Source organism: Pezoporus flaviventris, unplaced genomic scaffold, assembly GCF_033815535.1.
Source record: "Pezoporus flaviventris isolate CSIRO_AGI_PZ_B2104156 unplaced genomic scaffold, CSIRO_AGI_Pfla_v1 ptg000047l, whole genome shotgun sequence".
Classification (NCBI taxonomy): Eukaryota; Metazoa; Chordata; class Aves; order Psittaciformes; family Psittacidae; genus Pezoporus; species Pezoporus flaviventris.
Genome location: NW_026892595.1, coordinates 10,322,679 through 10,337,090, shown reverse-complemented (window position 1 = coordinate 10,337,090; position 14,412 = coordinate 10,322,679). Strand labels below are relative to the sequence as shown.

General features: G+C 40.7%; 1 protein-coding gene across 3 annotated transcripts in view; it reads left to right on the top strand.

The window, feature by feature from the left end:
* The window catches only part of KIAA1217 (KIAA1217 ortholog), a 373,707-nt gene that overhangs the window by 22,018 nt on the left and 337,277 nt on the right, over positions 1–14,412 (top strand). For all 3 annotated transcript variants that reach the window (XM_061468242.1, XM_061468241.1, XM_061468243.1), the window contains exon 2: positions 5,857–5,971. In XM_061468242.1, the coding sequence (XP_061324226.1) occupies positions 5,908–5,971 (64 nt within the window). In that variant the 5' untranslated portion in view covers positions 5,857–5,907. The remainder of the gene's footprint in view (positions 1–5,856; positions 5,972–14,412) is intronic.

Below are 14,412 nucleotides of genomic sequence, written 5' to 3'. Positions count from 1 at the left end.
TTTTCTGCTTTGCTCTTCCATTTGCAGGAATTAATTTCAAGTGGAAAGTATGTTAAGAGCTACTTTTGTTTATAGAATCATGCATCATTGCTGAAGAGACTTGGAAAAATTTCAGCTTGTGCTTTTGCATTAAATGGATGATTCCTGGTATTCCTATTCCTCTGTCTTTGCTCCATTGCTCCTGTGCCTATTTCTGCATTTCATAATCACATTGCCTTTGTTTGTACCAGGAAAAGTCCTCATGCCTTCCTGCAGAGGTAGCTCAAGGTGTGCTCTGCATTTTGTTTTGTGGCTGCAGGCATCACCTCAGCTTGGCCCATGCATGGGAGGGGAAACAGGCTATTCCCAGTTTACATTGTGCTATGCAATTCAATTACTCAAATTTTGTATGGCTTAATGTGACACAACTCTCCCTTCAGCAGAGCTTCCTGCTCTCAGGGCAGCTCTCAGACCTCTTGTATGTGCAGTGGCAGGTTCTTGCATCATTTGCCACTTGTGTGAATTCCTGTACTTGAGGGAACAGGAAGCAAAGAGGGGAAAGTACACATATATTTTTGATCTTATTTTCTTTTCCCTTGCCTGTTGTGGTGGTGGTGAGGAATATTCTGCAGGTCTGGCATAGCGAAACAGAAGTCTGCTGCAGGCTCAGACTTCACTCCTGCTCCAGTGCTGGGAAAAGCAGGCTGGGAGGTGATGGCTGGGACACTTGGGGGCCTGCCACCTTGTGGGGATCTGCCAGTCACCATGGTCAAACCCTTGCACCTTCCAGAGCTTTGTGTGAAGCACTGCATGCTCCCTTCTGGGATTCTTAATCTAAGTTTTAAAAGAACTATGTGAACTAATGGGGCAGGAGAGTGAAAAGTAGAGCTTCAGAATACAGAATTTCACCCAGTTTCATTGTGAGGCTTATAACTTGTAGTCTTGAACCTTCAGCTCAAGGAGCCATGTCATGGAGATACCTTCAAAATATGAATCATGTATTCAGTGAATGTCCCAAGCTGTTAGAACATGAAAAGGATCTAAGATGATACTTTAAGAAACAGTAGTCTTCCAGATCAAACTCCTTTTTCTGTAGGTAAAGAGATAATTTATGCCTTTTTAATATTTGGGATTTGTGGTGATCAGTGTTCCTCAATAAAAGAATGTATGAGCAGCATCAACTAACAATGCAGGTCTTTGCCACCTGTAGTTTTACTTTAAATGTTATGGGCTTTGTCATTTAATCAGCCTGGGATTAAATTAGATCCATGAGCCAGTTCAAAAAAAACCCACACCAAAACAAACAAACAAAAAAGCCCAACCAAAACTCCCCCAGAAACCCAAACCACCCCCACAAAAAAACACACACAACAAAACCCCACAGACGAAACAAACAAAAAAATCCCTAAGCCCCCCCAGAAAACAAAACAACAAAAAACTAGAATAAATGCAGACTGAAGATAGGCTTGGGAGTGCAACAGTTTCTTGTCTTATAGTACTGGGGGAAGCTGAACTTTCCCAAAGTTGAATCTTTACATGGTATTGTGTTCCTCTGAACAATTCTTAGGGATTGCTCAGCATTTTGCACAAGGGCTCATCAGAAGAATAATTCTTGAACCCAGTAGAACTGTTGGAGAGGAAAAGAGGGGATGGAAGTGTGGGTGGGTTTTGATTTTAGTTTTTATTTTCTTTCCTTATGCAGGTTGCCTTATTTAAAATGAGCCTCTTTTGAAGATGTCCCTGAATCAGACTAAGTGTTGGTGGCTGGGCTTGTAATCCTTCACTCCAGTATTTCATTCTTACATTTCTCTTTTTTTCTTTAATTTCAGAGGCATTGTCTCTGCAAAGACAGGAGTCCATGATAGTTTATAAACAGAATACACATATACTTCTAAACTTGTGTGTGTATATGTATATTAAAAAAGCTACATGAGTACATATTTAATCTTGTGTTGTAATAGAAATTCATTGATACTTTATCTGCAGAGTTTATTTTGGATTAGCAGTCCTATTCATTCAAAAAGTGTAGCTATCAAACACAATGAACAAATATTTTGACGGTGCAGAAACATTGGGTTGTTTTTTTTATATATAATTTTTAGGGACTAGGTTAAGTGTAGCAAGACTCTCTGAAAGAATTAACCCTTCTCTCCTTGGTCCAAAATTAATTCCCTTGTATGGCTAGACAGGCCTGCTGTCTGCAACACCTTCCCAGCCCGCAGTTAACTGCTTCTTCCTTCTTGTGGACAGTGAGAGATCTTGGTGAGGTCATTTGGGGAGGAAGTCAAGATCCCTCAAGTCAATCTGTGGGAGGCTGCTTGAGCTCCTGCCACTGGGGGTTGAAAGGTACCATGTCAGTCCCCCTGCCAGAGAGTAAATAGGTGGTTCAGTTCATGTAATGCATAACTTCTCTGCTTTAAAGTTGAAACCGAGTTCATGTTTATTCCTTTGAATGTTTCATATTTAAAAATGAAGAGTGATTATCTGTAGTGGCACACCAAATAAAATGCTATTTTTCCTCTTCAGAAGCACTCTTCCCCTGGAGTATTCAGCAGCAGTGGCATAAGGCAGTTGCTGTGTTCAGAGAGTATGATTTCTTTCCTGGCCTGGCTTTTTCACTGAACTTTTATCTTGCTAAAAAGAATATTTTACGATTAAGAACACTTGGTCACATCTGGTACTTCTCAAATATGGTTGCTTTTCCAAGAATAGCATGCAAACATGAAATCAGAATTGCAAGCAGATGTTTGGTAATATGGCCATAGATAACCTTTCAGCTTCATGCTTAATTTTTGTGAATAACCATCTGTAAAGAATGCAGATTAATAGAGAACAGAGATAATTTCTGTCAGCGTTAATATGTTAAGCTTACCATGTTGCGGATGTTGTACTATAAAATAGTATTATTTATTGTATAAAGTTGTCAGCTGCTGTTTTCAGAGGAATGACCTTTTGTTACTGCTTTTTTACAACCTGGAAATGCTAGCTTTTTTATTTTAAAAAACACAAGATGACTGCCTGGGTCAACAAGGTTGCTAATTACGGCTGCATTCTTCCACCCATCTATATGTTATTTGTCAGAGTGCTGCAGAATGCAGGGAATTTCTGTCTTTTTGTTTGTCTTTGCATTTTCAGTGAGCTTGGTGTGGCTTTTGCAGCAGGGCTGGTAAAAGTGGAATATTGGTTCCACTGACTGCTGGCTTTGAAGAAGCACATTTAAGCTTATTTAAAAAAACATATCTGTTCATAAGGCAGGCTGAAATCCTTTGGTGGTTCTTTGTATATTACTCCCCTTTTAAATTATATTTAGTTTTGGATAGTTCAGCTTACAGATGTAGCTGACAGTAGTTTTCCTTTACTGAAAGGTCTGCCTGTCATTGCTGGGGTAAGAGACAAAGGCGTAAGTTGTACTGCCCCACTGTCTGTGCCCTTATGGAAGGGTCCTTGTCACAGTGGGACTGTAGTTGGTGGCAAAATGTAGTCAGATGCTGTCATAGGGAAGGCATGACCTGGGACAATGTCAGAAGTGTCCCTTAAGCAGAAGGAGCTGTGGTGTCTGGATGCTCTAAGCATGAGGCAACTGCCATCTGCTTTCTGCTGAGGTACTCAGTGTGTCATGTCTTTAGTGCAGCTCTTGGTGGTGTTTTGGGAGTTCAGGATGGCAGTAACTACTTGTGCATCTGAAAAATAAGTGTTGGCAGAGGCAAGTTTGGAAAAGATGCCAACTACCAAATCTGCTTGCCCAAAGGGTGCACTTTCTAAGGGAGAGGTGTGAAGTACATTGCTGTGGTGCAGGCTGGGCTGTGCTACCAGCTGGACCCTGCAAGCATCCTCCCCTGGCTCCAGAGAGCTGTGCTTGCTGGTGGAGCTGCACAGCTTAGCAGGACCAGCCAGTAAGTAGGCAGGGGGAGAAGGGAGCAATGAGTTAAGTGCTGAAACAGGTTCATGTGAGAAAACAACAAACCCACAGAAGGTGTATTTTTTTTTTTTTTTTGTTTGTTTGTTTTTAAGTTTAGGAACTCTGAAACATCTCACTTGATGAGAATATTGACATTCCTCAGAAACAGAGATGTACAATCATGGGAAACTACATCTCAGCATCCAATTTTTTATATAAAAGAACTGTTTGGGAAAAATATCACAGAGCTGAGAATCCATTAGAGCATTGCTTGTGCTATAGTTGAAATACCTTCAAAGAGAAGCTAACAATTAAAATAAGTTCAGAAGCAGAAGAGCCTTGCAGGCATTAGGGAAGGGGTGGGTAGAGGCTTATGTGCTAACAAAATATCCCCAGCTAGAATATTATTTTACATCCCCTGTTCTCTAGTTATCTCCCTTGGTAATTTACAAATGGAAAATAAAATTTACAATTATAGCTGATTAGATATTATGAGTTCTCAACAAAACATGTTTGTGTTCTGTATGCAATTATTAGAGAGTTGCTGGGCACAACTTGGTAGTTGAATTTGAGTTATCTTTTGTGTTCAAGCAATTTAGCCACTTCCGGTTTTGTATGAAGAATCAACTGTGTTCTCCTGAAACTACAGCAATCTTTGGATAAAGGATATTTTATATGATTTTTTTTTTTTAACCAGTAATTATGTTCCAACTTTATGGTGAAAATTAAGCTGATTTAATCAAGTATATCCTGTACAAAGTATTTTGATTATGCCAGTTGCGGTTTTATAGACTGCAGTCAGATTTAAATAGGCGGTGTTGCCATTCTCAATTCAGAAAACATAAACCCAGCAAACCTCTCTGGCTCCTCTTCCTTCTCCTGGCTCACTTACCTATACATGTTCAAGTACATCAACCCTTTTAATCCTAAATGTGAATCTGTTGTTCTTATTAATGGATTCTGTGGGTTAATTCTGAAAAATGCCTCTTGTGCATCTGCATGTGGATGTTGGAGGCAATATCAAAGCATCTTTCCAGTGCCATGCTCTTTTGCTGGGAAACTGGAGCAAGGAGAGGCAGAGGCTCTTGGATTCTGCCATCTGCTTTTTGGGTAGCTTGAGACTCACTGACGCAGCCAAAAGTTTTCAGTTGTGACCAGTGGTTCCTTGCTGTTCAGCAGTGCTCTTAACACTACTTTTTGTTTTGGAGTTTTGAGGGGGCATAGGCTGTGATTATCAACCTGCAAGACTTTGGCAATATGGACTGTTGGCCTTAGGTTTGGGAAATGTCACTTAAACTACTGTCAGGTGCAAGTTAAAGGGCAAATTGCTTAATTATATCTCAGCCTTCCAGTAGATTCACAGATTGTTTGGTGTAATTTTGATAATGCTCATTATTTCAATGACCTTGAACCCACATCTCATTAATAGCGTAGTTAATCTTCAAACTCACACTGTTATTCTTGAATGACTGGAAATAATGTTATTGTTCTTTTAGCTTTTTTGCTTCTAGAGATAATGTTTTATTTGTAATGTCTAAAAGTAGCTTACAAATGGATGAAGCTTGCAAATAGGTATTGGTGAAATAAAGCTGAAAGTATTCCAAAGGCTGGGAGCTCACATTTTTTTTCAGGAATATGGCAACTCTCCCATGTGATGAAACACTGAAGGGCAGCTGATATTTTAAAAGCCAGATCATCAGGTTGCTGACAGCTGCTGCAGGGCATCACTACTGGGCTAAAAATGTTTGGGTTTGAGATCAATGCAATATTTTCTGGTGTGTATAGCTGTTAAATTGCTCATACTTCCACTTTTAATTGCATTCTAACAAACAGTGTTTTGGTTAGTCAACCTTGATGATGTGTTGCTTGCAGGGTTTTCAGCTGTGGCAATGCCGCAGATGTCTGTGGGAGGCTGTCAGTGCCGCTTTTGAAAGGGGCTTTGGCACATTCACTCTTGACTCGCATCTCTCCTGTTTTAGGTTTCCTGAAGCCGCAGCTTGCCGGCAGCCGCCGTGCTGTGATGCCCCGGCATGCCCCATGGCAGAGGTACCCGGCCGCCCCGCTGGAGCGTGGCGCTCCCCTGTAGGGAGCTGGGTAAGTGAAACCTTGTCCTCAGTGTGTAAAACACTGCCTGCCCACATTGCTCCTGTGTTCAGACACAGTGGTAGCTGTGAAAAACCCGGTGACATGGGATACTGTCATCAGCCCTTTCTTGCATGCCTTTTCATGCTCTCCTGGCTTTGTGTACGTTGGAAGAAGGTCTGCTGGGTGGTGATGGGTGCATGGGTATTTTCTTTCTGGGGTGCTTGGAAGACAGTTTCCTCAGGAGAGGTGGTTATGTGTTGGATGGATGGGGAGGATAGAGAGGCTGAGTTAGTAGTTCTTAGAGATGCTCACTAAGATATGTCTCTTCATTGTCCCTTTTTTTATACAAAAGGTAAGCATTGGTGTGGGTAAGGTAGGTTATAGAAGGTGCATCTGAAACATTTTCTTGCTCCCCTCTTTTAAAGATAAGTTTCTGGGAAGATACTGTTTTTTTTTTTTTCTGCCATAAACAGTGTTGATTTCCTTCACACACTATAAGCTCCATAACATCTTCCTTATGTTGCTAAAATTTGTTAGGTGATGTTACCTGTTACGAAATAATTGCTATCTATGTGGTATACCAGTTGAATTAATCCAACTGGGCTGGATGTCCAAGAGAGAGGACAGCTGAAGTACTGGTTGGTATCTGATAATTTGCTCTAACTGTATGTGCAGGCAGAGAGATGTATCTGAAATAAAGTAATACTGTCTCTTGGTTTTGTACAATGAAGAGCAGTCTAGCTGAATCCTCTTGGACAGTCTGGGGACTGAATGCACGAGGCAGAGCTGAGAATAAATTATCCTGTTTTATGTAGATAATGCAGACTGATGCTGGGGCAGTTCCTCAGACCTTTGATTTAACAAACTTGTATATTACTGATGGACTGATGCCCTTTGAATTTAATTTAGACTCTGACAAGAATGCATTTTGATTCTCTGAATTCCCTAAGGCCAAATACTGCATTTTTAGTCTACTGCTGTAGTTGTTTTAGTAAGTGCCAGCTCATTTATGCAGTGACTGACATCCATTGTCAGTGTCTGAATTACTGGGGGAAGATGCTGCTGATTTTGAAAATCGGTCAGAACCTCAGGAAATCATCTTTCAAAGTCATGCTGTTAATCAGTTATGTCTCACCTTGTCCCATTGTCGTGTTCAAAAGATGATTGAGAGGGAGAGGCTTTTCTGTCTAGAGACCCATTAATTTGGAGGACAGTCTGTTGAGTCTGCTGTCCTGCCTTCCCCTGGAATGGAGACTTCATAGGTGATAGGTCTGTGTGCATGACCAGAGCTAATACGGATCACTTTGGTAGATATTGATAGCACTGACCATGGCCTGTTGTTCTGCTGCCTGAGGAGTGGTGCGTTGGGGCAGCTGCTTTGGGAAGACTTGCCGCAGTGATGGGTGATTGCTGTTGCTGTGAAGCAATGTGAATTGTTGTCACCCATGTTGATGTGAGGCTGCTTGTGAAATCAGTGTCAGCAGAGCACCACCAACGTGCTTGTAACAGTCACTTTAACTTCTGGTCATGTTCTGTTCAGGGAACAAACATGAGGACCGTGGTTGCTCTCTATCCTTGGAGGGATTGAGCTCTAACTCGCCTCTTGGGTAGATGGTGGCAGCAACCCTTGCTCTTCTTGAAATCTGATTAGTGGAGTTACCTTGTCACCAGGTTTCATGAGACTGAACCACCACTGTTAGCTCAAATGTTTGAAGTTGTTTCTATTCGTGCTTTGCATTCATTATTGGTTGCCTTCAGGTAGACTGAGTTTCAATTCTGAGGGCCAGCCTCTGAGCCTCTGCAAGGCACCTTGGCACCTTCTGTGACTCTGAAGTACTACTTTTTTTAAGTAGGCTTAGTACTTGCAAGTGATGTCCCCTTTGGGATCATGACATTAACTCAAGCTGGGAGACAGGAAAACTTCGAAGTGGGGTTGGGAAGGTGGTGTCTCAATCTTCCTCTGTAAATCTGCTTAGTGCCACTCCAACCTTTAGTATCTGCTTTAAGTACATATTTTTCAGATTATTTTTTTTTTTAACTCTTTCCACAGTTGATAATTTGTTTAATTTGGAATAGGTTGTGTTAGAAATATAGGTTAGAAATATACTTTATAGTTGTTTTTAATGGTGCTTTTATGTATGAACACTTTCCAACAGTGGATTTTTTTTGAGGGTTGGTTGATTCACATACAGTAACGCATTCACTGCAGGTTGATTCTTGTTATGCAAATAACTCTTTTTAACAATTTGGTTATACCAAATGAAATAGGTCTATTTTAGGCAACCTATCTCAAAATGGAAACAGTTATGTGGTGGGACTGGGCTGTAGCACAGGGCTGTTCTAGAGCCTTGACCAAACCTGTGTGGATTCCCAGTGCTGAGCTGGAGTTTTGCTCCAGCCCAGTACAGTGATTTCTAGGAGCTGAAAAGAAGCCACTGTGGTAGCTGGGTATTGGGGTGAAGGCTGTTGAGCAGCTCAACCTTCATCAGCCTGTCACTATGGTACACTCCATTGCTCCCAGACTTACACTTGGAGAATCATCTAAAAAGGAGGAGGTTAAAGAGAATCTTGTGATTATTTATTGTTATTTATTGCTCTTACCTGAGCCTTGGACAACATGGTGTAGTGTGAGGCACCGCTGCCCATGGCAGGGGTATTGGAACTAGATGATGTTAGGGTCCTTTCCAACCCAAACCATTCTGTGATTCTATGGATATTCACTACATGTATTTGGCTAGTTGCATTAAATGCTCATCACTTACTGCATTTGCACATTCAGAAGGCACTTTTGTTTTCCCTGCTCTTTTTCCTGGGGGCGGTGAGGAGTTGTGTGTGCACGTATTCCTGGGTCACATGGTATTTTCACTTCAGGTTTTCTTTCCGAGTCCTTATCTCTGTATATGTATTCATATTGGGTGTTTGTATTGCAAGTGCCCAACTTGGAAATTGGCTTTCATTGACATTATGCATAATGCACTTGCACCCTGCTTTTCCTGTGCCTGTGTGCATAAGCAAAACAGTTGTACCTGATATAGGATTTTCGCTTTCAGTTATTTGAATTGAATCAGAATTCTTTTACATTACAGATTTTTGCCTTTGCCGGTATGCTGCTCTTAGGACTGTTTTATCTCCTTGATACTTTGTGTGAGTTTAGGGGAAGGGGGGTGGTTTCTGCATTTCTTCTCTGCTTTCACCTTTCTTTGATTAACATTCAAGGGGGAATATACTAGTCATATGGCATTTCTCTATCAGCCCTTTCCTCTTTTTATTAATTTCCTTCCTTCCTTTTTGGGGTGACTGTAAATTTTGCCCATCCTGAGATAGGATACTTGTATTGCAGATATTCTCATGAAGTGACTGCATTGTATGGAAGGAAATTCATCCTCGGCAAGTGCTCAATTTGTAAATCTTTTAAGCTCTACCCTACTGGGGAAAAAAAAAAAAAAAAAGCATATATATGGGCTAACATATTTACTTGGTCAGTTTGTGTGGATTCCTTCTCAGACCTGGCAAGTCAAGAGACTTGACACTGAGAGCATTTCCCTATCTCTGCAGCCATTTTTATTTTTGTATGTATATCTATTTTAATAAAATCTGCAAAATGATTCTTCTGAAGACTGCAAAGTCTTAAAAGAAACAGATGGTCTCTGAAAAATAAGTACAGCAAGATCCTTCTTACTTTGTTTTGTGCTCCAAGATGTAGCTGTTAAGATCTCCTGGATCCTGATAGGTTGGACATAGCTGTGATAAAAAGGGCCAATGTTCCTCCTTATCTTTTCCATGCTGGAGCAGATTCATGTAGCACTGTAGACTTGGTTCTGTAACCCTCAGCACTGCTCTAGTACCTTTTTGGTAAGAACACAAGGATATCTATTTTAATTGGAGATTTAAATTTATCAGCTCTCTGAGACGATAGGTCCACCCACTCCTCCCAAGGTGGTGGAAGTGCTTTGTCTTCCTATGAAATCCCAATAAAGAGACTATCTACCATCATGTTATGTGAGAGGCTGGGCTCAGCACTTGCTGTGAGCATGACTTGGGCAACATTAACACAATAAATGAATCTTTTTATTCTCCCTCAAAGCTGCCTCGAAGTTTTTAAGCACACCAGCTTATCTCTGGGTTTTATTTGGTTGTTTTTTTCTGCTCCTAAGCTTTTCACCTACCTCTGGACCTGAGTTACTCCTACAGCTTTCTAGATTTCAGGAGGGCCTGGGGACCTGCCATGAAGCTGCTGATGGGTTCCTCTTTGCTGGCCACAGGTTGGTAATGGTCAGTAGCATCACTTAACCGCTGCTGATGGTTGGGAGTCTCAGTTTTTGCCATGAACTGGGCCATTGCTGAGGCACCTGCTGAAGCATCTATTTGGCCTTTTAATTTTGCAGGAGGAGATATTATTTATTGACTTTTTTCTTTATAATGGCTGGTGGGGTGCAAGTAGTGGAATGGAAGCCTATCAGTGCCACTTAGGTACAGGAAAGCATGTGGTGGAGCAAAGTAATGCACAGGCAGACACTGTGTTGTAAAATGCAGCAAGTTAACACCCACAGAGGTTACTGACTGATTTCTTCTAAAATTAACTTTCGGAATATCCCAGTGTTCAAAAGAGAAAAAAAGCTTCAGTGTGGAATTTTGGATATGAGCCTTATAGCATGGGAAAAGTGTTACAGCAGTGAAGTTTGTCAGTGCTGTTCAAATACTTTTCTCTATACCACTTTTATTCCTGTCTTAATTCTAAATAAATTGCTCCTGTGATATAGAATCATGGCTACTTTGGATGTGACTTGAGGAGAAATGTCTTCAATAGAGAGCTTCCTTCTGGCCTACTCTTTTTCTGTTAAATTAATCAAGGTTTAAAAAGAATGTATGAAATATGGTCATAGCTCCAGAGTACAATGAAGTTCATGTGAATGTGGAACAACCAGCATGGCTGTGATAGAAAATACTTGTGTAAATAAAATGTATTTTCTTGGGTTTAGGATGTTCTGGGTTTTGGGTGGTCTTATTGAAAAAACAACCAAAACCTCAACCCTAAACAGGCAGCATCTAGATTGTACTGATTTTGAGGAATAGGTTCTTATATTTATTCTCAGAGGAGATCATGGTTAGTAGGGACTTTGTCTTGAAAATTATTTTTAACATGATGAAAAATGCCTTGGCTTCTGCCACTTTTCCCTGCCTATAATATCTGTGATCTTTGATTGCTTTTATTAGTAAATGAGAAGGGAAAATGGGAATAACATCAGGAAGTAGATGAAGGCATGCTAAAGTGTACTATGGGAACAGTAAACTAAAGCATCTGCTTTTGGTTTTTTTTTGGAAATCAAGAAGCAACTGGAACAAAAAAAAACTGTTAGATTTTGGGGTTTTGCTTGGATCAAACTTCTGTATCTGCTGTCAGGCTTCCCCTTACTCCATGGAGTTTCTCCTTTCCTCTGTCTTTTTTTTTTCTCCTTTTCTTGAAACAGTCGTTTCATTGAAACCAAGACTGAAGCCTACAAAGGCTCCATAGTGAACAAACAATAAAGGACAGAGATTCCAAATGTTGTTAATCCGGTCTCGATTTTTCTGTAGCGTCTGTGCCTGGTTTGAGATATGGACGTGACTCTTCTTGGCAGCGTATGTTTGTGAGGCTGGCATGCCAGCTGCGGGGCATGGGAGGCGCGTGATGAGGCCGGTGCCTGCAGCTGAACAGGCAGCTCTTATTTGCTGTTAAGAATTTTATATAAACATGAAATGTAGTTCACTGAAATATGTGCACAGATGGAATGAGTCTGCGGCATAACCTAGGGATGTAAACTAGAGGACTGTTTAGCATTTTGCTCAATTATTTGTTTTTTGCCTCTCTTCTTCCTTTTATCCCCCTTTCACACACAGCTTAGGTCTCCTGTTATAGTGGATGGGGCAGCGTGGGGCTCTTCAAATGCCTGAAGCTTTCCGTAACTCATGTGTGGATCCCATTTTGGGGCTCTGTGCATGCCTGGCAGGGGAGCTGTGGTGGGGCAGGGCTTGGTGGTTAATCACAGTCCCTGACAAGTAAGTAAAGTGCTGAGGCTGAGAGCAATGTAATGGTGTTGGTTTGGAGCCAGGGTGCAAACCTGGTACAGCCATGGTCAGGGATGAGGCTTCCAAATCCCACTATTCTCAGTGCCACACTTCCCAATGCTTCCCTCCTCCTGAAGTATGTAGCAGAGTGCTCATGGCTAGTGGATGTATAATTTATGGCTTGCTGATCAAGGCTTGCCAACTTGGCAGCATGGTATTAGTGGTGACCCCTTTACTATATTTTAGTGGTATCATGGAGGCTTGTTTGCTATTCCAAGCTTTTCACTTCGAAAAGGGTATTAAATATGAAATAAAAATGGAGAGGCTTTTAAAATATAAAATAATTAAAGCAAAAACCAATAAATCTGTCTACCAACCTTTAAAGTTTTTAGTCCTTAAATATTAAGAAGTCTTGAGGGTTTTTTTTGTGAGCTGTTTAAAGGTAAGCATAGCTCTTCTGCAAACACCAGTCTTAGAGAACTAAGACTCTTTTGAGCCAGATGTTATTGTGAGACTCTGGGTGGGGGGAAGTATATGATGCTTATAACTCTGTAGATAGTCCATTAAAGTACTCCCTCTGCTTCCACATCCCTTTATTCTGGGACATGAAAGAGAAACCTGAGCCAATACAGGATTACAGAAGTAGGTTACAAACCTGGAGCTGGACTATTTGTAGTTAAAGCATCAGAAATGTATTTTATACCTTATTTTGGTTTTAAAATTTTATGCATTTGGAAAACTCTCCCCCATAAGACTTCTTTCTTTCAAGTAATTAAAGCAAGACGGACGGTAAGCAGCATAGACAATGAATTGTAAAAATTCATTGCTGGTTACAACAAGAATTTGAACCTCGTCCATCTTTCATTAAAAAAACAAAAGTCTTTCAAAAAGCAGATGGTCTTGTAACTAAAACAAATCTGGATTCTGGCAGACAGGGTGAGAAATGTGCGCTGTGAGAACAGGGAAACACTGCACTGGGAACCGTTCGTCTTGGTGGAGTGCTCTAGCGTGAATACGTCTGCTAATGCTGTTGTACAAAATATTGGTCATCAGAGGTCAAATCAGTAGCTTAAATTCTATCTGCAGACTCACAAGAAATTAGTATCATTTCTGAAGCAAGGCTTTTATGTGCTTTTTCTACAAGGTGTCATGTCCTAATAAGTATTTATGAGCATCTTAGGTGCAGCTTGTGAGTGTTAACAGCAAGGGGTTCTATATAGAAAGGATTGAATACTAAAGTGGAAATCATCTCATTCAAAATAAAACTGTATTTACAGTACTATGTTTATGCACAAGTGTTTTCTGTTATGCATGCAGTCTAGCAAGACTCTTAAATTAACAACCCTATTAATAAATGATGCCGGCTCTTCATCGTTTAATGGTACCTCAGGTGATATCAAAAAGCCCACAACCAAACTTGCTATAAGCTTATTTCTGTCTATTACTCTTCTGTGTGTTTTACCTAGGTGAATTTGTAACTGTCTGACTTTATTCAGGACTCATTCTCTCAGAATCCCAGAGTCATTGAATCAGCTTCATGGAATTAATTAGCTGCAGTGGATATGTAAAACTCGGTGCTGCTTACATGCTTGGTACAGATACAGTAATCTATGGCTGATAACTGAAATTCTTAGGGGTTGTGGTACCTCATGCATGCAGCTTGGACCTGAGTAGCCCAGCACACTATTTAAAACATTTTTATAATGTTTGTTCACTCAAAATCACATTGAGCCTTCTTTCAGACAGCAGAAATTCTCTCTGGGGTTATTCGAGCAAATTCATCTACAGCTAGCACCTTTTTCAATGGTATGTAGTAAGAAACTCAAATACAGCTGAAAAATATTGTATCTAGCTCAGACCATCCCAGTGTATAGCTGCAAAATCATGAAGTACTTCAGGTCCTGTCTTAGGTCCATCCCATGTTTAAAAACAGATTAGAAATCTGAAGAACTATTTTGATAACTAAACAATTGCTACCTCCTTATGATCCAAAAAGCAGGAAGATGATCGTGGACAGGAAGGTCATTAGCATCACATGGAGTCTTAGAGCTGGGAGCCTCCTTTCTGCTGTGCAGTGCTGGTTTGTACTGCCATCTGAGGCAGAAAGCAGGGGCATGCTATGTGCAGTGTCTTGGGATGAGTTTTATGCCCAAAGAGGCAGCACTTGCTATGCAAATACACGAAAAACAAAAATCTTTTGCCTGATTGGTGAATATGTAGTTTGGTTTAAGTGAGCCATGCTACTTCACCACCACCATTGTGTTAGTACTTTTTTTAGTGTCTCCCACATGGATGCAAAATGAAGAAAAAGAATTTTATAGTCACAGCAAACAGCTTTAAAACTGCCCACTCTAGTAACTCTCTCTTCTGTCTCTTTAGTCAAACGATCTAGACCAGAAGAAGAT